Source organism: Danio aesculapii, chromosome 22 (genome assembly GCF_903798145.1).
Source record: "Danio aesculapii chromosome 22, fDanAes4.1, whole genome shotgun sequence".
In the NCBI taxonomy this organism is placed as follows: Eukaryota; Metazoa; Chordata; class Actinopteri; order Cypriniformes; family Danionidae; genus Danio; species Danio aesculapii.
In genome coordinates, this window is record NC_079456.1 from 22,086,154 (window position 1) to 22,113,653 (window position 27,500).

A 27,500-nucleotide genomic window follows, 5' to 3' on the forward strand; every position below is an offset into this window, starting at 1 on the left:
TTTATATTAATTACACGATATCCATATTTCATCATTACAATCAAACTGATATCAATATTTTCAGCCCCCAAAGTAAATCATTTTGTCTTCATAAAGATACTGTTAGATTTTCTGCCATGCTTTATTATTCACTGATTATCTGTAACATTTTTACATTATTAAGCATCACATTTATTTAGTATTTTATTAATTGTGAAGCCATACCATCTACGGTATTTTTAGGTTTTGTATTACAGGTCCTGATGAACGGTTTCAACTCACTTTAAAAGAACAGAAGATTTCCCAGAGCAAAGCTAAAATATAATTAATGAGCATTAAACCACAAACGAGCGCAACATCTGTATGATAATCCGCAGGAATTAAAACGAATAATGACTGTGGTTGTGAATATTTGCCACGTGAATCCTGCATGATTTACCCTGGCTCCTCATTAGACGCTGACTGGTGGAAGAAGGAAATTAAATGCAGGTTGAAGAATTCGACTGGGATTTGCCACATGAATGTCTAATTGGGTTGGATAGGCGAGAAGAGAATTGCTTGTACGCCCATATCTTGTTCATCCAGATATCCTCCGAACCGTCTTTTCACACAGGGGGGGAATATGTTGCACTCACTTTAGGCAGGGAGTTTGTGCCTAATGAAATGATTGTCTGGGTTTTGGTGTTGCTGTAAGCAGAAGCTCCCCAAGTACCTGCTGTCTGTGGGGCTTCCGCTTTTAGCAAGGAGATTGCTCTGATTTACACCTCCCTACTCGCTATACTTGAAATGGAACGCTGGCATCCTGCACATGTTTGGAATACTGTTGTCGGGTCCACCTCATCTGAATTGAGACCATATTCGTTTATGACCACTTCTTATTTATATCACACATTTAAGTGAATATTATATAAAGTCATAGTGTACACAACTTAGTGTCTTTGGATTTATATGCAATCTTTGCGCGACGTAACACAAGCGGACAATGGACAGTTAAAAAAACAATAATACAAACAACATAATACTTTAAGTAGTATCCTAAATTATTGCGAATATAGGGGTAATATGACGATCGTATACTAAAATCTGAAAAGTATTTTCAAAAATGAGATTTTTTTTTCCCTCCATTTTTGCTATTCGGCAATATGTCAATACGTCGGCAGGAATTGAAGTTTCGAGAGAGATTGAGAGGGATGGGGGCGGGGAGTGGTGGTGGGGAGTAGTTGTGGTATAGGAAATTTGCATGCCCGATGCGCAATGATTCTACATGTTGCCGTCCGTGCGGCAATTGACAGTGATAAAAAAAATTACTACAATTTTTAAGGATTAATTTTTGCCGTTTTGCCTTTCTTGCCATAGGACAGTATGTAGATATGAAGCATACGTGGAGATAGAGAATGGGGTTGAGATCAGGAAATGTTTGCGAGCCAGGACTTGAACTCGGTACACCCAAAGTGCCCACAATTCTATCAAAACTGAAAAAAAATATAATGATAAATTTCACCAGTAGGTGGCAATAAACTCTTTGCACCTGCACATATTCTGCTCAGTACTGTGCCACCGTTGTTTGGGCTGTCAAGCACTTGTGTAAGCCAATAAAGTTATCATCAGCAAGATGTTTTCACAAAGTCATGTTTATGTTATTTAATTAAAAACAATAATGGTAGTGCTTTCAAAAACTTGTAAACTTTTGAAAGCCAGTCTCAAAGTGTAAGAATTCTAGACCATCTAAATACAGTTGCTATTAATCAGAAGTAGCCGAGATAAATATATTGGTATTGTTAAGACTCGCTGTTGACTGGAGATATGAACACAAGTTTGCAGAAAGGGGTGGGGTTTAAACCAACTGTGATCGGACAGAATGTAGACAGGAAGCAAACTGGGAGATAAATAGAAGAGAGATGGGATCAGGAAATGCTTACGAGCCAGGACTTGAACTCGGGACACCCAAAATGTCCAAAATGCTATCAAAACAGACAAAAAAATATATTTCACCAGTAGGTGGCAACAAACTCCATGCACCTGCATACATAGTGCCCTGTACTGTGCCACTGTTGTTTGAGTTGTCAAGCACTTGTTTATGCCAATAAAGTGACCATCTGCATGACGTTTTTACAGTCATGTTTATGTTATTTAATTAAAAACAATAATAGTAGTGCTTTCACAAACTTGCAAACTTTTGAAAGCCAGTCTCAAAGTGCAAGATTTTTGGCCATCGACATACAGCTGATGTTTATCAGAAGTAGACAAAATAGTCGGTATAGTTAAGATTAGCTGTTGATTGGAAATCTGAACGCAAGTTTGCAGAAAGGGGTGGGGTTTAAACCAACTAATAGGACCTTATGTAAACAGGAAGCAAACTTGGAGATAGAAAGAAGAGGGATGGGATTGTGAAATGTTCACGAGCCAGGACTTGAACTCAGGACACTCGAAATCCCAACAATGCTATCGAAACTGACAAAAACAAATTCACCAGTAGGTGGCATCAAACTCCATGCGCCTGCATACATACTGTCCTGTTTTGTGCCATTGTTGTTTGAGTTGTCAAGCATTTGAGTGAGCCAATAAAGCGACCATCTGCAAAGTCATATATATGTTAATTAAAAACAATAACAGTAGTGCTTTTAAAAACTTGCTAACTTTTGAAAGCCAGTCTCAAAAGTCTTTTAGGCCATCAAAATACAGTTGTCGATTATCTTTACGTCGCAACATAACAGGAGTAGCCAAAATAAATATATTAGTAAATTCATTCCTTCGGCTTAATCCCTTGTTTATCAGGGATCACCAAAGCGAAATGAACCACCAACTAATCCAGCATATGTATTATGCAGCCGATGCCGTTCCAGCCGCAACCCAGTACTGGGAAACACCCATACACACTCTCATTCACTACAGCCAATTTAGTTCATTCAATTCACATAGAGCGCATGTCTTTAGACTGTGGGGAAAGTCAGAGCACCCGGAGAAAACCCACGCCAACACGGGGAGAACATTTAAACTCCACACAGAAATGGCAACTGGGACTCGAACCAGCAACTTTCTTGCTGTGAGAAGACAATGCAAACCACTGAGCCACCATGCCGCCTATATTGGTATAGTTAAGTAAAAATAGTCAGACATCAATCCACTGGCTGTTGATTAGAGATGTTAACGCAAGTTTGCAGAAAGGGGTGGGGTTTAAACCAACTATATGATTGGAGAGGTCTGTCATATATCAGTTTGTCATTTACCAGGAAGGTCAGGTTATTTATTATTAAATTGATTCAAATTAGCTCCAACAAGATTAAGATGCATTAGGAAAATAAGGTGAATTTCAGTCTCATGTCAGCTTTAAACCGTAGGTCAATTTGAGCACAAATACATTTTTATACAGGAAGTTTTGGTAAATGTAGTATGTAGTACAATGTACTACAAATGCACAATGTAGTTTGCTATTACGAACAAAGCCTTTCTCTATCTCTGAAACAGATGGAGTAAAAGGACCGTAAATGGAAGAGCCATGGTTGCCTGACGTATCGGCCATGATTGTGTCATGCTTGGTGTTCTTTGTTCATTCTTGCATCTGCGTTCAGTACACCACCTCATACACCGTGGCTTTCTTGTCCCCAGATCCAGTTACAATATACTTGTCATCTGGAGACACGTCACAGCTCAGGACAGATGAAGTCTCCTTTGACTAGAAAGAAAGAGAAAGAAACGAAATCAGACATTTTTCCAAACAATATTAAGATAAACTGTAATATTTTTCACGTAATGTCTTTTAAATATTAGCTTTGTTTAGAGACATCTTCTTATTAGACATCATTCATAATAACATGTTTGGTGCGCAACCACAAACCGTACCCGTATCGGCCTAAAATGGGGGGGGGTCTGGGGTACGATTCTCGTGATATGGTTTACTTTAGATGTGATTGCAATCACACTGTATCACAAAGTCTGCCCCTATAATCACATGTTAATTAGTCAAACTTTGCGTTTACTCACTCATTTTGAGGGGTCAATTGAGTACAAACCCAATATGAAAGCACCCTTAAAGAACAAACTGGTTTGACATCATTTCATACAAAACCAAAAATTTATTTTCAAATTTGAGTTTAAAAAAAGCTTGACAGAGCTTGACTTCATTCATTCATTAATTTTCTTCCGATTTTTCTTGGCCGGGTGGCAGGGGCAGCAGTCTTAAGAACTCCTCCCGGGTGACAGAGCTCCAAGCCTATCTATAAGGTTGCGCCATGCCACCCTGCGAAGGAAACTTATTTCGGCCGCTTGCATCTGAAATCTTGTCTTTTCAGTCAGGACCCAAAGCTCATCACCATAGGTGAGAGTAGGAAAGTTGAGTGACCGGTAGATCAAGAGCTTTGCGTTTCGGCGCAGCTCCTTCTTTACCACAACAGATTACAGCATAACTGCTGCCACTGCACTGATCCACCTGACAACCTCATATTCCATTCTTCCCTCACTCCTGAACAAAACCCCAAGATACTTGAACTCCTCCACCTGGGGTAGGGACTTTCCTCCAAACTGGAGATGGCAAACCACCTTTTACCGGTGGAGCACCATATACTCGGACTTGGAGGTGATGATTCTCATCCAAACCGTATCACACTCGGCAGCAAACCGCCCCAGTGCTTGCTGAAGGTCCATGTTCGATTAATCCAACAGAACAACATCGTCTGCGAATTACAGCGATGAAATTCTATGGTCCCCAGACCAGACCCTTTCCAGCCCAAGGCTGTGCATAGAAATTCTGTCCATAAAAATTATGAACAGAATTGGTGACAAAGGGCAGCCCTGCCGAGCCCAGAGCAAACTTTCTGGAAAAAATTTATTCCAGCTAGTTACACTTACTAACTACAAATGGTCCGTGTTGAATTAAGTAAAAAGTAGGGTTCTGCTGAGACTCCACCCACTTTGACATGCAAACAGTCTTTACAGTCTTTAATGTTGTTGCAGTATTCGGACAGTCAAAACATCTGTGTTTATCTTGGAATGCAAGTCATATGGATTTAGAACGAACCTGGAAAATACTGGCTCCGTAAGGCGTCCTCCATGCATTGAGAAGATTGTCCTTTCCTGTGCTTACAAACCACTTCCCTGAAACAGAAACAAATCATGTCCTTTAACTTATAAGACAGAATGAAATGGCATTTATATTCTATAGGTCATAAATAATAAAGCCCAGCATGAATACAAGGGCAGAACAGAGTAATTTAGAAGTTGTTTGTTTTAAAGTGCAGAGCGATACATCACAGTGAATCTCATACCGCAGTAGGCAAACTTGAGCGAGAGAACGCAGCTTTCGTGAAGGTGTAGCTGGTATTTGTCTGGTTTGGAGACGTGCAGCACTTCCACATTACTGCTCTCCATCCCCACTGCAAGCCACTCACCCGTAGGACAGTAACCCAGAGAAAAGATCTGCAGGCACATAAAAGCGCATCAATAAAAAGATCAATATAACACATGAAAGTGCACCTGTGGACGGAAAAATGGCCATCAAGTAACTTTAGTCTGTAAAAGTTCTCAGAACTGGATTTTTGAAGACTTTATGTCTGGATGGTTGCTTTGCTAGGGTGTGTGCAATAAGATGTGGCAGCTGAATTGTTTTGAGTGGTAGTAGATCTTGTTAAGGTGTAGGTGAGCCCTCAGCAGAGATAGTAGATTAATAACTGTGTTCCCATCTACTACACCAGTGGTTCTCAAACTGGGGGTCGCGACCCCTGCGGGGGTCGCAGAATAATTTCAAGGGGTCGCGAGAGTGATTTAAAAATTGTGTAATTTTCAGTGATTATAATAAATATTTTTCAGTATTACAAGTGAAAGCTAATATTTTCAGATTTTTTTAAAGATATCACTGATGAATTCATAAAGTATTTAGGACACATTCAGGCAGAATGCATCTTTGAACTTAAAACGCAGCACTCAGGAACAGTTTAAAACTGTTGTCATGTCAACTTGCTGCAGTAAACAAAGCCGGCAACGCTTGTCCCGCCTTCGCGCTCTTCTTATTGGCCCACTGCGCTAGACTGAATCATTCAGTTAACGCCTTCTGCCATCAGATGACAGGAGATACAACCGCGAAAATGTAACGCGCTGAAGATGAGAGAATAAAAACAACACTGACAGATTTAGTTTTAGAAACCAGCTAAAGCTACAAATAATGGCACATCTGATTACTGATCACGTGGTGAATGTTAATCCACCATCTACACTTTTCCAAGAGTGGATAAAAGACTTCCATTGGCTTCAAGTCCGCTATGAAAATAACAAAAGCATTCACTGTAAAGTCTGTGGGACGGAATTTTCAGGTAACAGTTTGCCACATCTACACATTTTAAGCACGAGAGGTTCTGTTTAATCGTTTATTTAATGGCCAGACGCTGTCAGCCATGCAAGTGGCAGCTATATGTAATTTTAGTTTAATTTAATTTAGCACCACATACACCATCGCAAAAGGGCTTGCACTGACCAAGATTAAACTAATATTGCAGCTCATGAAAAGACCGGTATTGCTATTAAAATGATGTATACAAATAATAAGGTATATGTCAAAAGCATCTGTGCAATATCAGACACCATCTGTGAGAACACAGCACAGTTAACGTATTGTTAACAGATTCATTAATAAATTCATGTCAAACAGTGCGTGCAGGGCCGGTGAGCGGTTCGTCCGTGTATCTTTTGGTCACTCAATTATGCTATAAAAATGTGTTTTCTTGTGATAACGGGATTTCATTGAGACATTTTTTTTTGCTTGTTAGTTTTGATTAGCGTTGTTTTCAAATGTAATAAATCTGTTTATAAAACTATTGTTTGGATATGCTTTGGTAGTGGGGGGTCGCGAGTTCTTGACGATCTTACATTGGGGGTCGCTGGCTTAAAAGTTTGAGAACCACTGTACTACACCACTGTTAATTTGGGATGTCCTGGAGGGTTACCAAAAATTGTATGGGTGTTTCAAAGTATGTGGTTGCTAAGATGTTCTGGGTGGTTGTTTGGATGTTGCTAGCTTTTACGCAAAGTTTTTTTGTTTTGTTATGGTTTTAGTAGCTAGAGAGCTACTTCCTGCAGAATTGAACTCCAACCCTGATCAAACACACCTTAACCAATTAATTAGGACCGGAAACAGCACTTGATAATTACAGACAGGTGTGTTTGCTCAGCTGAAATCTGCAGCGAGGTAGATCTCCAGGAATAGGGTTGGTTACTCCGGTTCTAGACTGTTTTGACTGGTTGCTGTTGTTGAGTTGTTCAAATGTTTAGTACCTGTGATGTGAAGTCATGCTGCTGCAGCTGTCGCCCCTCTCTCAGGTCCCAGCAGCGTACAGTGTTGTCCAGACCTCCTGTCCACAATTTGGTCCCGTCATTGGAAATATCAATGCAACTGGCTCCATCTGTGTGGCCTTGGAACTGCCTGTGGAGGTCAACACAAGAACATCACATGACCCTGTGAGGAAAAAACATGGTTCATCTGAGCAGCAGGAGGCTGTTGATACCTGACGAGTGTCTGGTTGTGCAGGTCCCAGACTACGATGTTCCCGTCACTGCAGCAGGAGAAGCAGACCTTGTTGTCGGGACTGATGGCCAGAGCGTAGCAGGCCGGAGCCGAGGACGTCAATTCAGCCTTGATGCGTGGAGTGGGTGTGGCCAAGTCCCAGATGGACAGTGTGCTGGCTTCACCCCCAACTATCAAGGTCCGCCCATCTGGTAGAATCTTGCATGAGCGGATGTAGTTGTCTCGGTTCTAATTAGACAAAAGGATGAACATCATTCATTCCAACCGAGATGAAGAGTACACACTGTCAGAACTGTTGAACATGATGGAAACTCACCAAACAGTCCAGTTGGGCCATCGGGCTCTTGCTGCCCGGTTGGCTGATGTCCCATACTTTGACACAACCTTTGCCACCGGTGTAGACATGACGTGTGGAAGTGCTGATGGTGACGGCACACACCACCTCTCCATGACTCAGGGTGTGGATCTGACGAGCGTGACGTGGGATGCCAGGGCCGAGGAGGGCATCGGGAGGAAAGGGCACCGGCTGCATTTGACCATCTGCGCTCACATGGAACGAGTAAGCACTGGGGGCGGGAAATAGTTTAAATATTAAAGAGGTAGTAAACTCAGCAAATCAATATCTCAATTCAGGGAACACAAAAGATGTTTTTTGTTTATAATTTGGACCCTTTTGACTTTTACTGTATGTAAATATGTTCATATGTAAAGTAGGGTGGAGAATGGTCAGGAATAATTTACATTATTACTGTTTTTGGACTTGATTAAAACAAGAATAGGAGCTGATTTCCAACCTTAACTACTTTGACAACATAATTATGAGAAGTTTGCATGTTTGTGTATGCGTCATTCAGCGGCTGCAGCAATAATTTGCCTTCTTAAGGATGTTTGCCTTAATTCAAGTGTTTTTCTTGTTGTAGCTGTCAGCGGGGGCTCGAGCGGGGATTATATTACAAGCACAGCAAACAACAGTAACATTATCATTTTGTATTAAAAGTCAATACACTGACCATAGCTGGGCTGCTGTACTCTTACAAAAGGCAGGTAAAAAATAAGAAAAACTTACGGTTTGCCACCAGTAGAGCCAGGAAGTGAGGAGGACAGCCCTGAGGGTCTGAGATGTGAACGTGATTCATACGCTACCTGTGAAAGGAAGTATTTAAAGTTCACAATGATAGTCCATAAGCTTCTGTCAACTCTGTGGCTACATTTACATGACAATGATGTAGACAAAAAGGGAAAGCTTTTTCCTACATGAAATTCACAGCAGGCGACACGGTGGCTCAGTGGTTAGCACTGTCGCCTCACAGTAAGAAGGTTGCTGGTTCGAGTCCCAGCTGGGTCAGATGGCATTTCTGTGTGTAGTTTGCATGTTCTCCTCGTGTTGGCATGGGTTTCAGGGTGCTCCAGTTTTCCCCACAGTCCAAAGACATGCAGTATAGGTGAACTGAATAAGCTAAATTGGCCATAGTGTATGTGTGGGAATGAGTGTGTCTGTTTCCCAGTACTGGGTTGCAGCTGGAAGGGCATCCACTGAACATTCATAGCTTTTTCCACATAACATTTTTATAAAGATCTGCATTTATAGATATCCGCAAAAACACTATGCCAGACCAATATTTAGAACTGTCACATTATTAGTAAACAGTAGCTGTAGTACAATGTCCCACTGGGGACTCAACACTGGTGTGTATGTAGAATTTGCCGTTTGTGTAAGATGCGTCTCTGCTATTGGTTGTAATGTGAAATGAATCCACAATTTGCTGATGAAGCATTGGGAAACACCTTAAGCAACACCAACACTACCACATAATCTGCCATTTTTGTGTGTTTTTGTGCTCGATTTTAATCTACACCTCCCTAAACATGTATTATGCATGCTCATGGCATCATAGCTTTAAAAGACTTTCGTTTTCGTGTGTTCACACACACACAGCAGCGGCAGCGTTTTCAAAAGCCCATTTTCAAATGTAGGCACTTTCAGTCCCCAAAACGACCCATTTCAGATTTCCGGGTTTCTCAGCAGCAGAAGTCATCATAGATTGGTAAACTTAAAGCGCAGTGAATGGGAGAATACAACAAATTCTTTTTTACAATCCTATTAGCTAAAGTAATAAAAGAAAAATGCCACAATGGTGTTATCAATACTTTCAGAAAAAGGACAAAAAATGTATGAGACTAATAACGGCAGCCAGAGGAGAGAAGAACATCAAATTTACTGTCCTGCCCCACAGATGCTGCATTACAAACAACTCGCACAAGCGGTAACAATTTTTTTGTAATTTGATCCACTAATGATATAATACACACACTGTAAAACCCAAAAAGTTTAGGTAACTCAAACCATTTGAGGAAACCGATTTGCAACAAACCATTTAAGTAAAAAAATAATCCTAATGAGTACTGTGAACTTAATCCATTTGAGTAAATGAAGCAATTTGAGCACAGTAAAACCCAATAATTGAAGAGAACTCAAACCAACTGAGTACTGTAAAACCCAAAAAGTTACGGCAACTCAAACTATTTGAGGAAACCGATTGCAACAAACCATTTAAGTTCAAAAACTCATCCTAATGAGTACTGTGAACTTAATCCATTTGAGTAAATGAAGCAATTTGAGCACAGTAAAACCCAATAAATGAAGAGAACTCAAACCAACTAAGTACTGTAAAATCTAATAAGTTAAGGCAACTCAAACCGTTTGAGGAAACCGATTGCTACAAACCATTTGAGTTCGAAAACTAATCTGTATGAGTACTGTGAACTTACTCCATTTAAGTTGAAGCAATGAGGTATTTAAATAAATTATTAGCTTCAATACTGAGTTCAAAACTCTTTTCAAATGAGTAGAATTAACTTTCAGTAATTTTTGAGTTAACTACCCAATTGTTGGGTTTTACAGTGTAAATAAGTAAATATAAATCTATTTTTTGTACATTTTCTATACTAAATCCATCCATGTAAATGTTATCTAAATATTTAAAACCTTCAAGGATTTCAGAAGATGATGACCCTTAAACGCGTCTTGTGAAAAGAGTCCATTGGCATAAAAAACAAACAGGCAAAATGTATCAAAACTTTCCCGTTTTAGGCTGGAAACATTGTCTTGTAAACGACCCCTGAGAGACTCATATACACAGTTACCATAGGGCTGCGTGTGTAGGCACTGGCTGCAGCACTGATTTGGGGCGAGAGGGTGAGTGAGCCACCGAATCCGCCCGGACTGGCCAGCTCTCCATTCAGCCCAGCGTGAGACACCACCCCAAAGTGAGCTGGGTAAGAACCGGCCGTCATGGTTAAGGGGCTCCGCAGAGCTGCAGAATACACCATAACACAGTTGTTTTTATTGAACTGTAGCATGTGTTCACTGCACATTCAAACAGACAGCGTCTCACCCAGAGGGTCTGCCGAGGAGGCAGGTTTGTTGACTAGCCGTAAACAAGATGTGCTGGGTCCCGGTGGGCCAGGTGGACCAGGGGTGAGAGGGTCATGGTGGGAGGGAGAGGAATTGCCTGATTTTGAGGAAGGCGACTGAGATTTTTCTGTCTGCCAATAGAATAGATAGACAGATGTTAATGTCATGTTATTATTTATTACAGTGATTAAACTTGGACTGCGTAAAGTGCTATAGAAATTAAGATGATGAGTAAAAGTGCCATATACAGTGAGGAAAGTAAGTATTGAACACATCACCCTTTTTCTCAGAAAACAATTTTCTAAAGGTGCCATTGACTTGATATTTTCATCGGATGTTAGTAACAACCAAAGGAATCCATACTGTTTATGCAATAAAACAAAACTAATTAGTTCACAAATTAAGTTATGAGTAATAAAAGGAAATGACTAAGGGGAAAAGTATTGAACACATGAAGAAAGGGAGGTGTAGATAGGCAGTGAAAGCCCAGACAGCAGCTGAAATCTCTTAGTAGTTATTCAGCAACACTCTACCCTTCATCATTGTAAATTAATATTAGCTGCTTCAGTCAAACGTCTACATTACCAGGATGACATTTTAGCAAGACAATGATCTAAAACACGGCTAAGGCAACTCTCAAATACTTTCAGAGAAAGAAAATCAAGCTGTAGAATAGCCCAGCCAATTACCTGACCTGTATTCAATAGATAATGCTAAATAAAGATCAGATTTAATAGACGAGACCCACAGAACCATCAAGATTTTTACACTGTGTTGAAATCTGGAAAACTCACATCTGAGCAATTCATGTGACTTAATTCTCCATATGAGAGGCGTCTTTAAGCTGCCATCACCAAAAAGCCTTTTATATAATGTATTAAAAACGTTTCAGTAGTTCAGTACTTTCTCCTTGTGTCATTTCATCGCTATTACACAGAACTAATTATTCAGATTTGTTTTGTTTCATGTTTGTATTGTTTGGGTTTTTACCAAAATCTGGTTCAATTCCATCAACAGCTCCTTTAGAAATATTATTCCTAGGAAATAAAGATGACGTGTTTAATACTTATTTCCCCCGCTGTATATTTCATACCAGAGTACAACAGTATTTTTGCTCCTTCTGGTCGTCAAACATCAAAGAATCATGTCCCTAGTGAATGTGATGTACTGTGTCGTGAAGTGCTGTTGTACTTGTGCCGTGTCCTTGCTTTTGCCAGGGGTCGGGCTGTGTGGCGGGGAGGCTGCGGGGGGACTGGGGGATCCTGGGAGCTCTTTCCTCAGTGGTAGAGCTCGATCCAGTCCATTCCCATGAGGAGACAGTGGAGCACTGCCGACCGGAGAGGAAGCTTCCTGAAAACAGAGTCAAGGAGAGCGAATCTTACTTTAGTTCAGATATGTGCCTAAATCAAACAAAACAAAAAAAAAACTACGTGAAACAATAGATAAGTCAGCGCAATAGCCTAGTGGTTTGTGCGCTGACATATGGTGCAGTAGCACTTCAAGGCGTCCCCAGTTCAAATCCCGCCTCGAGGAAATTTCCCAACCCTACCTCCCTCTCTTTCTTCCACTTTGCTTCCTGTCTCATTTCTGTCCTACCGAAAAAAGGCCAAAAATAGAACAACACATAACAACTTATTGTAACTTCACTGAAATAAGAAAGCAATGTTTTTAGTCATGCCACCCCCTCATACTGGAATATTCTTCAGTCTAAACTGAAAACGTCTGAAATCATCCCGATTAAATAATTTCATTGTATCGTATACACCAAGCAATATCCATTTCTGAGTGGACGTGTTTTTAACATATTGTAATTTGGTCCTGCCGGCCCTGGCTGTAGTGGTCGTGGAGGAGAGGAGAGCATGGGTTCCTAAAAGACCCCAGTGACAAATAAGTCTCCCCATTGATCCCCTTGGCGAGCCTGAACACCTGCCGGTGACCTACTCACACCTGCAGCTTCTCCACGATGGACGTCCAGCATTCTTCAGCAATCGGCACCTAGACTGCAGCTCTGCACAAGAAGTTTTGCCAGAAGATAAATGATCGTGCCCAACTAAGCCTGTTTTTTTTCACCACTTCCGTCAGTTAGTGAAGTTTTGTTCCCCGCCACTGTCGCCTCTGGCTTGCTTTGTTTGGGACTGGATTTGGTCTTAAGTGTTTGGACTTTCAGCAGTGAAATTTAAACCACACTGAACTGAACTAAACTGAACTTCAACTCTGAAAACTGGACTGACGCAGTTTCAATTTACTAGAACTTCTATGGTAAGCTGCTTTGACACAATCTATATTGTAAAAGTGCTATAGAAATAAAGATGAATTGAATTGAATATTGCTGAAAGACTAAACTGTATTTACAGATGAAGTCAGAATTATTTGCCCCCTGAATTATTAGCCTCCTGAATTATTAGCCTCCTGAATTATTAGCCTCCTCTTTATTTTCCCCTAATTTCTGTTTAATGGAGAGAAGATTTGTTCAACATATTTCTAAACATAATAGTTTTAATAACTCATTTCTAATAACTGATTTATTTTGTCTTTGCCATGATGACAGTAAATAATATTTTACAAGACACTGTTAAACATAATTTGGGAAATATTTAAAAAAGAAAAAAAAAATGCAAAAGGGGGCTAACATTTCTGACTTCAACTGTATCATATATATATATATATATATATATATATGATACATACATTATATATATATTTTTTTCAGGTTATCTTTGTAAATGAGATCTGAATCTTCATGTTGTTTTACCTGGTTAAATAAAGAAACATATTTATAAGAAATAAAATCAAAACAAAAAGATAAAACAAACTAGCGGCAAAACAAATAAAAAAAACCCAACCTGACATGAAACACAACAAAACAATGAAACAACATAAAACAAAACAAACCAAATCAAAAACAAAGCAATAGACCCAAGGAAGGTCAAGATCCTGAGCGCATTTCACTTTCATCTACAGTAAATGTGCAGTTAAAACTAAACAAAACAAAACAAAACAAAGCAAGCTACTGCAAAAAACTAACATCAGAAACAAACAGACCAACCAAACTGAATTTAAACAAACAAACCAACAATAAAGAAAACAACTTTAAATGTAAATAAAATCAAACAGAATGAAAATCCAAGGACAACCAAGACTCTATGTGCATTTACGTGAGTGTTTTTAAAAAATGTTTTCGATTTTTGCGTGGCTAAAAAGCCCTGGAGGTCAACCGAACAAGGTCTCAATCCATTCACTGGTATTTCTAATTATGTCATCCCATGTTTACTCAACAGTAAATGACCAAACATTGCCATTTATTCATTGATGTTGGAAGAATCCAGACCGTTTTGATGTTTTTAAATGAGTTAATTATGCATCAGGGTCACTTAATGATTATTAAAGCACAGAACAGCCTTCACTGACTTCAGCAGAAAACAATCCTGATTTGCCTGTGTGATATTATCAGCAATTACCGAATGAACGCGGTTTAATAAATATGAGTGATGTTCCATATTTATCCAGTAATTGAGAAACAGAGCTGTAACATTTTACCTTGAAATGGCTGATAATGGCGCAGAAATAATAATAATGAATGGGAGTTTTTCAGGAGGAAATGCAATTGCTGGTGCTTTTCTGCAGTCGAATGCAAATATCTCATTAAGATTAAAGTCAGCGTAAGGCTTGCCACCACAATGCTAAGCGTGGCTAATGAGTGGTCTGGCCTGAGTCTGCTCTTTAGATAGTGCTCGGACTGACATGTGTTTTGATTTATGTCTATAAAGACTTTTTTGTGTTGTTGCAACAATATACTGAATAAATGATCAAATGATTCATGCTTAAGACAAGTATTGACAAATATATGGCTAACACTTTACTGTACAGTGTCCGTGTTACAAATGTTCAATGTACTTACTATTTTAGTACAAACAAAATACATACAATTACAAGCAATCAACCCTAAATCTAACACTCATCCCAACCTTACCTTAAAGTACATGTAGTAAAATGATATAACTCAATACTTAAATATATGACTCTGGGCCACAAAACTAGTCATAAGTATTAGGTTTTCAATTGAAATTAATAAATTATCTAAAATCTGAGTAATTACTTTTTCTATTGATGTATAATTCGCTAGGATAGGACAATAAAAGAAAGAAAAACATAATTGCGGTCCAGATTTATACAGCGCAAGTAGCTACAATGTAACAAAGCCACCTTAAAATATAGAGCAAACAACGTGTGCACTGTTTTGTGTGCAACACAACACCCAAACAAAGCTAAAACCAGACAAAAAATAAATCAAACAAAGCAAATAAACTAAACAAGGGAAAAACTATCCAAATTAAACTAAGAACAAAACAAAAATAAACAAATAACTACAAACTAACCAAAACTAAACAAGATAAATCAACCCAAAGTAAACTTAAACTCAAACAGAAACTGACACAAAATCCAAAGTAAAACAAAATTAAAACAAAGCAAAACCAAAATCAAATGAAACAAATCCAAAACAAATCAAAACCTGAAAACAAAGCAGATCAAACAAACAAAGCAAACAAACAAAAAAACAATACTACAATCCAAAACAAAAAGCACATTTAAAAAAAAAAAAAAAAAAAAAAAAACAATACAATCCATCAAAAAAACTAAACTATCCTAAACCAAAGAGCGAAAAAACAAAAAACAAAAACTAGAATAAAAGATAAAGTAAAGTAAATAACCAACCAAAGTAAACGAACCAAAAACTAAACCTTATTTCGGCACTCAACAAATATTTATATAAATACAATTCAACTGAAATTCTAAACAGGTTGACAGCACCATTGTACTGTAAGTACATACAGATGTTCATTTAACGGTGCATGTGAACTGACCTCATTCGAGACGTCTACTACAAGATTGTCCTCGCTCTTGTCTCCATCACTGTCCTGAAAGACAACAAGCAGGAGAAGTTCAGCATTAGACAACACACACACACACACACACACACACACACACGCACACGCACACACGCACACACCCACACACCCACACACCCACACACACACACTTGAAGTATGTTTATCCAGTACATACACTGCCCTCCACTGATATTGGCACCCTCGGTAATATGAACAAATATCACTAAGAAAATAAAACATCTTGATTGGTTAAACTTTTGATATTTTGCTCAAGATATAAACAAAACAAATAAATAAATAAATAAAGATGCTTAAGCTTGTTTTTGGATGAGAGTAGAGCCTATTTGTAATTCCATTTGTGCTGTAGATGAGGTAGGATTGTACTTTCCAAGACTTTCTGACCCCAAAACTTGTTCAGTTCCCCAGCTGTGATGATTCCCGGAGATTAATCATTAAATAAATCAATAACATTATATACTGTGTGTGTGTATATATATATATATATATATATATATATATATATATATATATATATATATATATATATATATATATATATATATATATATATATATAAAACGATCATATTAAAATAGATGATCTTATCAGATAGTCTGATTGACTGTTCAGCTCCCTCCATTAGTATTTATTTTTAGCGCTCTGTAGACTGCTCTAGCCAATAGTAGGACATAACCTACTGTGGATGGGGCGATAAAAAAACAGTAGGTCCCATTCTAATTGGTCAAATTTGATTTGTTTCTAATTCACCAACGTCTCTTTAGAGCTAGTGTTTGAATGATTCTCTAGCGTAATGTCTAAAGTGATGACAAAACAGGTGATTTTGCTCACATTTTAAGATTAAAAGGCTGAACGGCATGAATCAGTCTACAGAGATATCTCCCTACAGTATTACAGTCTACTGTATTTCTCTGTTGCAATTAGGATATCACAATAATCAAGCCTGAAAAAAAGCAGCGCAGACACTACCAGATTGCTTTTGTGTTTGCGATAAGAAAAAACGCTAAACACATGCGGGCATTTCTTCTTTCTTTCTGCCAACACAGCACACATTCCTGATATGACAGTCCCATCTCACGCTCAGAGAGAGACTGATTTAGAATATTACCAGTTTAATAACGATTTGATCAGCTGTAGTTAGAAATTACGCAGTTTCAGCTTCTAAGGGCTTATTATGCAGTCTCTGTCGCCATCTTGTGGTTGGACAGCATCTTTGGTCTGCTGTCCATGCGCTGTCTCTCAAAAATTATAAATATTTTAAAATAGGCACAATCCTTATACTCAATAGGCACTATACCTTAAACTACATTCTCGACTAAAAAAGACTCAATGTTACATTATATTGCCCAACAGCAGGAATATTTGTCAAACAGTAGAGCGTCCCTTGCTTGTTACTGTATGTGGGTGGAGTAATACACAAGGGTGAAGGCTGAAGAGGCGGTATAAGAGCTGTTACTGGCAGAATATCGCACGGCTATTAGCCAATCAGATTCAAGAACCAGACAGAACTGTAGTATAAACTGTTATATTGCATATACTCTTATTGCGATGATATTTTTTCAATATATAGAGCCCAACTTCAAAAATATGATGTTTATATTAATAAATAGGGGGACAGAAATGTGTGGCACACATATACAGTGTATTTACAAATATATTTGCTTTTATTTAAACTGTTGTTTGCAATCTTTTGTTCTCAATAAGAGTTTTCTGTTAACATTTTGAGTAAACAGAACATTTGTTCACAGTGTCTTTGCTCTTATTTAGCAAAAAGTGTAAGTATTAGTGGTGTGGATGCACAATAATCCTGCAGTGTGTGTGAATGCAGCAGTGGCGGTAGAGGACAGACTCTTCTTGGCATGGTTTTCACACTCTTCTCACTCTCCTCTGTCGCTCATCTCCGGGGATCAAGGGGTGACGACGCACTTAGTTGCCATGGCAACAGGCCTTTGATGGGACCGTTGGCCTGATGTTTCTGTTGTCATCATCACCCACCAGTGACATCATCATCCCCCCTCCCTCAGTTATACCTGCCCGGAGGGTCACATACTGTATGACTCTTCCTTGATAAACACTAGACATGATGCACCGTTGAGCGTAATGGAGTAAAACATAGTAAGAAGAGTAAAATGAGAGTATGGTTTAATACAGTATATATTGATCTATAACTACTAATATATTTTACTTAGTATTATTTTGTTAAAATAATATAAAATAATTGATCATAAAGGTATTTTTGTATCTTTAAAATTCTGAGAAAAAATAGAATTACATTTTTATATGTATTATATATTTTAAATAAATAAATAATGGATTCAACATTATTAAAAAAAGATTTCTATAATTATCAATATAATACAATATAATATAATATAATATAAATTACAAATGTATGTATCTTAATATGATTAGAATCTTCAATATTTGCTTATATTTAATTTACTCATAGTTCAAAATATAGTTATATATGTATATATATATATATATATATATATATATATATATATATATATACACACTAGTAAGGTGTACCTAATAAAGGTGTTTGTATGTATATATATATATATATATATATATATATATATATATATATATATATATATATATATATATATATATATATATATATATATATATATATATATATATACATACATACATACATACACCTTTATTAGGTACACCTTACTAGTATCAGGTTGGACTGCTTTAATCCTTCATGGCACAGATTCAACAAGGTGCTTGAAATATTCCTCAGAGATTTTGGTCCATATTGACATGATAGCTTCACGTAGTTGCTGCAGATTTGTCGGCTGCACATCCATGATGCAAATCTCCCATTCCACCACATCCCAAAGGTGCTCTATTGGATTGAGTGCTGGTGACTGTGGAGGCCATGAGTGCAGTGACCTCATTGTCATGTTCAAGTAGCCAGTCTGAGATGATTCGCGCTTTATGACATGGTACGTTATCCTGCTGGAAGTAGCCATCAGAAGATGGGTACACTGTGGTCATAAAAGCTGTGGCATTGACACAATGCTCAATTGGTACTAATGGGCCCAAATGGTGTCAAGAAAGTATCCCCCACACCATTACACCACCACCACTAGCCTGAAATGTTGATACAAGGCAGGATGGATCCATGCTTTAATGTTGTTGTTAAAACTCAGTTTTAGCTGACAGTAGTGGCACCCGATGTGGTCTTCTGCTGTTGTAGCACATCCGCCTCAAGGTAGGACGTGTTGTGCATTCAGAGATGCTCTTCTACTTCTGCATTATCTCGGTTGTAACGAGTGGTTATTTGAGTTATTGTTGCCTTTCTATGAGCTGGAACTAGTCTGGCCATTCCCCTCTGACCTCTGGCATCAACAAGGCATTTGCACCCACAGAACTGCCGCTCGCTGGATATTTTCTCTTTTTCGGACTATTCTCTGTAAACCCTAGAGATGGTTGTGTGTGAAAATCCCAGCAGTTTCTGAAATACTCAGATTTACCCATTCTGAACTGCAGCTGTCCTAAACATGTCTACATGCCAAGTTTATACAAGTTTCTGCCATGTGATTGGCTAATTAGAAATTTGTGTTAACGAGCACATGGACAGTTGTACCTAATAAAGTGGCGGGTGAGTGTACATGCACACAAACACAATTGCTTTGCCATTTTGAAAAGAGAAAATACATCATCATTGTATGATTGTCACGTGACCTACGTAGTGAGACTGCAGAAGGTCTTTTTCCTCACAGCGTCTCCGTTTGGCATCACCGCCGGCCTGAGAGGAATAAACCCCTGACGGACCCTGACGATCCTCCACCGCCTGACTGTCAGTCGACGACACTGATTTACTCTACAGAGACATAAAACACAGCATAAACACAGACACATACACGCACATGCACATGCACACACATACATTTCCAACAAAACGCTAAAGGTTGTGCAAAGTTCACCGAATAGTTCACTGTTCTGCTGGTTTTGGGTTGAAAGTCAATAACATCAAATGTCAGCATTTCTCAAGTGTCTCAAACCCAAACGTCATGATGCCAGTTTGACTGTCGTGAAAAAGATTTTAAAGGTAAATTTTGGTATTTTTTCCACAAAGAAAGTTCTTTGTGTGAAAAAGATAAACTGTTGGTCAAAAGTTTGGGATAAAGCTTTTTATTTCATTTTACTTTTTTTAAAATAGGCAATTCTGCTCACAAATGCTGGATTAATGGATCAAAATTACTGTAAAAACTGTACAATTGTGAAATGTCATTACAATCCAAACCAGGGAATCCCAAACTTTTTCTTATGAAAGGCCGAAAACCAAATTTGATTGAGGCTATCGGGCTGAAGGTAAATATAGTTTCCACGTGCAATTCCCTTATTTATTTAATAATATTTATAAAATGACTAAAAACATTGCTTTATATTAACTAATACAGTATATTGTTTACGTCACATTTTATAATGAATTCATTACAGAAAAAAAAAAACCTCATTTATAACAGAATGGAGTTACACTAGTTTTTTGCCTTAATAACGCTCTTCTTCATAGTCCTCTATCCATCGGGTGACAGTATTTACATTTTAAACTCAGATTAATTTAGAACATTTAAGTTCAGTTTGCGTTTTTGTAGCTCAGCAATAAAACAAACAAACAAAAAAGGTTACGTCATATTAGAAATGATGATCTCTGTTAAAGGAATTCTCTTCAACTCTCTCCATCATTCTCATTCTCTTCTCAGATGGGATGGTGGGCCAAATCAAAGGTTACAATGGGCCAACTTTGGCCCGGGACCCCCACTTTAGGCATCTCTGATCTAAACGGTTTTCTTATTAATACATTTATTATCTATTCCTCTTTAGCATCATTACCCAGTGGAGTAATCAGTGTCACATGATCCTTCAGAAATGATTAATATGATGATTTGCTGTTCTATTTTGATGAAATGTAATGTGTATTTATATAGCGTATTTATTGTGTATGGCCATACGCGCAAAGTGCTTCACAATCATGAGGGGGAGGGGTCTAGGGGGCCAGGACACCGGGGCTACACCCCTACTCTTTTACGAGAAGTGCCATGGGATTTTTAAAGACCACAGAGAGTCAGGACCTCGGTTTAACATCTCATCCGAAAGACGGCGCTCACTGACAGTATTGTTTCCCTTTCACTTTTACTGGGGTATTAGGACTCACACAGAACGCAGGTGGAGCGCCCTCTGCTGGCCTCACTAATACCACTTCCAACAGAAACCTAGGTTTCCCATGTGGTCTCCCATCCATTGTGATCAATGTAGAATTTTTTCCACATAATTGAGGCAGGGGGGAAAAATAAAGATTGATCCTAAGAGAACAGCAAATCATCATATTAATAACGACTTTTTAGGATTTTTTATTCAGAAGAAATTTTAAAATAGCATTTATTTAAAATAAAGATTTTTTTTTTTACATTAAATGCAACTTTTAACTTTGAACATTTTAATGTCTCCCTAATAAATGAAAGTGGACAGATATTTAATGGCACTTTAGAATGGCAACTTATCACATTTTCTATTATAATCATTATCATCATAATAATAATAAATATTTCTTGAGCAGAAGATCATCATATAATAAGAATTTCTGAAGGATCGCTCAATAAGTAACCAGTTGTTACAAATTTTAATAATATGTCAATTTAAAAGTTTTTGGCAACTTGATCAGCAGAATAGGCTTTTTAAAAAGCTTAAAAACTTGTGACGTATTGTAGTTGAAAGTCATTAAATGATGACAGAATTGTCATCTTTGGCTTATTCATTCCTGTAAATTTGCAATAATAAGCATCCTTCTGGATGCCGATCGTTACTGAATTGGCCCAAAACATTTGGCGTGCATCCAGTGTCAACTGTCCGTCTCTAAACTTTCATCATTGTGAGGAGGACAGCAAAACCACCCTCAGATCAGTGACTTCAAACACTTGCTTTTCTGCAACGCTGCAGTTTTGCGAGCCAAACAGGAAGCGCACTGGACTGAGATGAGAAAAAGTGCACAAAGAAGCCCTAGTTCTCTCAAACAAACCTGTTTTCTCCAAATTCTCTCTCTTTTTTCACTCCCCCTAGCTCAGACCTTTCCTTGACTCCCTCATTTTCTTCCTCTACAGTCAGCAACAAGAAATCATCTTCAAGAACGGAACTGTTACAACTCTTTCTCCTCCACATATTCTCACATTAGACTCTTAAAGGGACAGCGCACACAAAAAATGAACATTCAGTTGTTAATTACTAACCCTAGCATTATTTCTTAATTGGAACTGGAACTCAGTTGGATAATAAAATCCTACACCATCATTTTCCTTCAGCTTAGTCCCTTATTTATGAGGGGTCGCCACAGCGGAATGAACAGCTAACTCTTCCGGCATATGTTTTACGCAGCGGATGCCCTTCCAGCCGCAACTCAGTACTGGGAAAATAACAGAATCATTTTTCATAAATAGTATCCCACATGAAAAAATACTAAAGCAAGTTACCTGACATCCTGTAGTGTTTTTGAACTATACAACAGTAAACTCTAAAATACTGTATTATAGTAATACTTTGTAAATGAATGCTTCAGTATACTGCAGCATTAGCTATAGTGAAAAGATAAACTGTCATAAATACTGTCGTTTTTTACTACCGTAAACTGTGGTGTATTGTAGTATAGTATGCCCTATAGTTATAGAAAACTACAGTATTGGGTCATTTGTCTACATTTGTATGGTTGTTGTGTTACCATTACAACTATGGAATCACCACAACAGATTAATTCAAGTAGTTTACTATAGTATGGTTAAAAAAACTGTAGAATTTACAAAATTACTGTCCTATTTTTTCTCATATGGGAACAAACTTATTTGTTGAAAATGAAATGTATAAAAACCACCGTTGTCAGTAAAATATTACTATTGAACAACTATTGTAAATTTAACTATCGGCGACGCAGTGGCGCAGTAGGTAGTGCTGTCGCCTCAAAGCAAGAAGGTCGCTGGTTCGAGCCTCGGCTGGGTCAGTTGCTGTTTCTGTGTGGAGTTTGCATGTTCTCCCTGCGTTCGCGTGAGTTTCCTCTGGGTGCTCTGGTTTCGCTACACAGTCCAAAGACATGCGCTACAGGTGAATTGGGTAGGCTAAATTGTCCATAGTGTATGAGTGTGTGTGGATGTTTCCTAGAGATGGAAGGACATCCGCTGCGTAAAACAAATGCTGGATAAGTTGTTGGTTCATTCCGCTGTGGCGACCCCAGATTAATAAAGGGACTAAGCTGACAAGAAAATGACTGAATGAATTTAACTATTGAAAATTGATTAAAGAATATGAATTACCATTATCTGTTTACTCAAAAAGAGTTTTGGAAGCCATACTACTAAATCATCTATGTGTAAACTATAAAAAAGCGATTCTGTCAAAAGTACAAACTAAAATCATTTGTCTGATAGATGGACGGTCTGATAAATTTATACTATGGTACCGTTCACATTTATCCCAACGGTTCACATTTTTAAAATTGAAAAAATCATCCATTTAAATGTCTAATTTCTTAACATTAATAATAAAACTGAAATATAAAGCTTATAGTTTAAATGCAGTTTTGTAAACAAATACTTACGTAGTAAAATAGTATGGTAAGCAATTTAAAAAAAAATTAGGAACTATTTAAGCCCATAAAAAAGTATGCACATTGTGATAGCAGCTGTAAAGCTAATCACAGTTTTATATCAAGTTTTGCTGTTCCTTTAATATGGATCCAGATCAGTCTAAAAAGTAATACATTTACAAAATATAATTCGTACATCCACAACACAATTCACATTTACAAAATTCAGTTTGTAAATTCAAAACTCAATTCGTAAATGCACACATCCAATTTGGAAATTCAAAACACTATTCAAAAATACACAAATTCAATTCATAAATTCAAAACACTATTTAAATATACACAAATCCAATTCGTAAATTCAAAACTTGATTAAAAAATATACAAATCTAATTCGTAAATTCAAAACACGATTCGTAAATACAAAACCCAATTCGCGAATTCAAAACACGATTTAAAAATACAAAAATCCAATTCGTAAATTCAAAACACCATTCGAAAATACAAAACCCAATTCGCAAATTTAAAACACAATTTAAAAATACACAAATCCAATTCGCGAATTTAAAACACCATTCGAAAATACACAAACCCAATCCGTAAATTCAAAACACGATTCGTAATTACAAAAGCCAATTCGCGAAATCAAAACACGAGTCAAAAATACACAAATCCAATTCGTAAATTCAAAACACAATTCGTAAATACAAAACCCAATTCGGAAATTTAAAACACGATCCAAAAATACACAAATCCAATTAATTTGGTGAAAATATTCAAGCTTTTTACTTATGAATTCACGAATTGTTTGCTGTATTTATGAATTGTGTTTTGAATTTACAAATTGGATTTTGTACATGTGAATTGTGCTGTGCATGTATGAATTTTATTTCGTAAATGCATTATTTTTGAGACTGATCTGGCTCCATACTTTAATGCTAACTAAGATTCAGGCCAATCACGGAGAGTTATGGTTTGTTACAGCAAAAGTACAGAACGAACACTTCTCCCATGTAACTAATGGCAGAGGGCAGTAACAACGCTCTTTAGAGAGTCCTGAAAGGTCGGTCGGATTTCATAATCACTCTTCTCAGTAAAGGACTCAGCATTTGGAGTCATTTATCAAAGTCAGTAGGGTGGAGGACCAACATATACACACAAACACACAAAGTTTGATACTCACCCTGCTGGGCGCACCCTCTGGGAGTGGAGAAAGAGAGACAGAGAGAGAGAAGGAGGGGTTGGGGATTGACGTCAGTCTAGATAATAATAACAACAATTCCAAAGCAAGCCAAGGTCATGCTGAAAAATCCAGTCAGGGTGCAATAAAATGACATCCATTGTATTGAGCTTTCTGAGCAAGTCGCCCCTCTGGCCTTCAGTCTATCAGAGCTTCAAGGCTCCTCAGAAGTCAGTCCAATCTACCGGACCCACTCTACACACACACACTCCTTCTGACTATTTGTCGTTCTGTTGGCTTCTCCTGAGCCACATTTGGCTCCATCACTTTCTTGTATCTGCCTTTAATGCCCAAACAATGGTTTTTACAAAAAGTATGTCTCACTATTGTTTTTTTTTTCTTCTGGACATATAATATTAGCAAATTCATTAATTGCAAGTACATTTGGTGTCCAAAATTACTTGTTTATGAAATTGTTTAATTTTTAAATAATTTGTCACTCATAATATATATATATACATATACATATATATATATATATATATATATATATATATATATATATATATATATATATATATATATATATATATATATATATATATATGAAAATCATGATTTTTGTGTCTGAATTAGCCAGGGTACTTTTTTCCATCATGTTTTATTGTTCATAGGTGTCATGTAATGAAAATTTGAATATACTTAGGCATGTCATACAGTGAGATTTATACACCATTGTTTCCTCATTCTCATGTAAATCCACTTAGTGTAAAATCCCAGTGAAAACCAGGCCAATCAGAACAAAACACAAACTGTTACATTGCGTACGGGAATATTCATTAGCGTGCCCTCAATATCTGCATGTACTTTAGGACACATTCTACATCAGCTAGACTTGAAGAGCAGTCAAATCATCAGACGTTTGACACAAAAACACAGACTGTTACATTATTTTTAAGTCTATCTCTTGAGTCTGACTTTATTAAGCTTACTATGTAAGTGGGACTTTTATTTTGAAAGCGGGAGATGTAGGGAGACCAATTAAGCCAAAGACTATAGGCTGGACCACATCTTTACAGATTGTTTTTTTATGCGTTAGTAAGCAACTAGGATAGTCGCTGAATGCAGTTCTTCATCGGTCAGCTGTTTACAGCTCATCAAATTTCAAAAGGCTGGATATACAGATTTAAAATTTATTCAGCGCCACCTTGAAGAGGTCATAACATTTGTGTAATTGTTCATTCTTTCATTGTCTTTTCGGCGTAGTCCCTTTATTAATTTGGGGTCGCCACAGCGGAATGAACCGCCAACTTATCCAGCATATGTTTTACACAGCGGATGCCCTTCCAGCTGCAACCCATCACTGGGAAACATCCATACACACTCATTCACACACATACACTACGGACAATTTTAGCTTACCCAATTCACCTATAGCGCATGTCTTTGGACTTGTGGGGGAAACCAGAGCATCCGGAGGAAACCCACGCAAACACAGGGAGAACATGCATGTATAACTGTTCCTTTTGTTAATTTATTGTGTAAATTGTTACATTTATTGTTAAATTAAAAGATAGATGGATGTTTGATGAGAAAAAAACACATGTAGACTGTTGAATACAAGTGTTTAATGCATGTTTATGCATTGTGTCATATCACTCAGCTCTTACTGTGATTTTTCTGGAGTGAAAGGACAACAATAGACTTTATTAAAGTCTTTAAGTTATTATTGTGTAAAACAAAATGTCTCTAAATACACATATAATTGTTGTTTTTTAGAGATAACTTGGTATAATTTGTGTTATTATTCAAATGTGTTTTATTAAAGTTGTTTGTGAAAAATAATAGTAGGTTTTTATAGGAGATGGATAATGTACCCGCAATTCTACGATCACCCAAGTAATCTTAGCATTTACTATGTTAAAAAAAAGTTACAGTTGTCAATCCTTTCCAGTCAATCTCTTCTTACTATCATAACATGATTGACAAATAAAACAAACAAAAAAATTATTACATTTTTGTTTGTTTAAATATATCTCCAATAATATACCTAAAAAAATCCTATATTCCTAATAGTGAACATTTTTCCCTTAATGATTGAAATGCTAAATATATCTCCATTTATAGAATCGCCCCTATATATTTTATTAATAAAATTAAGTATTTCATTTATTATGTTGGTTAATATCTTCATACATGGATGAGACTAAATATGCATGTAGAGTAAAAGAGGACATATAGATGTTCACCTCGCAGGTGCTCTGGGTCTAGGTGGTTGCGCTCGTCCTTGTTGGCCAGGTGTGCTGTGACTCCCAGAGCCCCAGTGAGGGCCAGCAGACTGGACGTCCCACCCAGAGACAGACCTGAAGGGTGAGGAGTGAGAGGAATACCTGGAGTGTGGTGAGACAGGTGCTGGAGCTGCTGCTGCTGAGAGACAGACAGATAAAGACATCAGGCAGGCAGACATGCAGAAAAAAACACATGGATGGAAGGATGGATAGATGGATGGGAAGAGTAATTGATGGATGGACAGATGAATGGACAAATGGACGGATGGATAGTTGGATGGTTGGATGGATGGATGGGAGGAGTGACAGACAGATGGACAGATGGATGGATGGACGGATAGATGGATGGGTGGATGTATGGATGGATGGGCAGAGTGACAGATGGATGGACAGATAGATGGGCAGACTGACAGATGGATGGTCAGATGGACGAATGGATGGATGGATGGATGGCCAGAGTGACTGTTGGATGACGGATGGATGTATGGATGGATGGATGGACGAAATGATGGATGGATGAAAGATGGACAGAGTGACAGATAGATGATGGTTAGATTGATGAAAGATGGATAGATGGATGAATGGATAGACGAACGGATGGATGGATGAAAGATGGATAGATGGATGGAT

General features: G+C 37.7%; 1 protein-coding gene across 2 annotated transcripts in view; it reads right to left on the reverse strand.

The window, feature by feature from the left end:
• Positions 1 to 1,075: 1,075 nt before the first annotated feature.
• tle2b (TLE family member 2, transcriptional corepressor b) overlaps positions 1,076 to 27,500 on the reverse strand; it is an 86,325-nt gene continuing 59,900 nt past the window's right edge. The window contains exons 7-20 of one of the 2 annotated variants that reach the window (XM_056447579.1): positions 26,832 to 27,006; positions 24,586 to 24,602; positions 19,521 to 19,655; positions 15,767 to 15,820; positions 12,096 to 12,254; positions 10,885 to 11,035; positions 10,634 to 10,803; positions 8,556 to 8,632; positions 7,806 to 8,055; positions 7,470 to 7,717; positions 7,240 to 7,387; positions 5,241 to 5,391; positions 4,994 to 5,070; positions 1,076 to 3,652 (exon numbers count right to left, since the gene is read on the reverse strand). In XM_056447579.1, the coding sequence (XP_056303554.1) occupies positions 3,545 to 3,652; positions 4,994 to 5,070; positions 5,241 to 5,391; positions 7,240 to 7,387; positions 7,470 to 7,717; positions 7,806 to 8,055; positions 8,556 to 8,632; positions 10,634 to 10,803; positions 10,885 to 11,035; positions 12,096 to 12,254; positions 15,767 to 15,820; positions 19,521 to 19,655; positions 24,586 to 24,602; positions 26,832 to 27,006 (1,920 nt within the window). In that variant the 3' untranslated portion in view covers positions 1,076 to 3,544. Of the gene's footprint in view, positions 3,653 to 4,993; positions 5,071 to 5,240; positions 5,392 to 7,239; positions 7,388 to 7,469; positions 7,718 to 7,805; positions 8,056 to 8,555; positions 8,633 to 10,633; positions 10,804 to 10,884; positions 11,036 to 12,095; positions 12,255 to 15,766; positions 15,821 to 19,520; positions 19,656 to 24,585; positions 24,603 to 26,831; positions 27,010 to 27,500 lie in introns of both variants that reach the window. The other variant, XM_056447578.1, reaches the window with a different exon arrangement.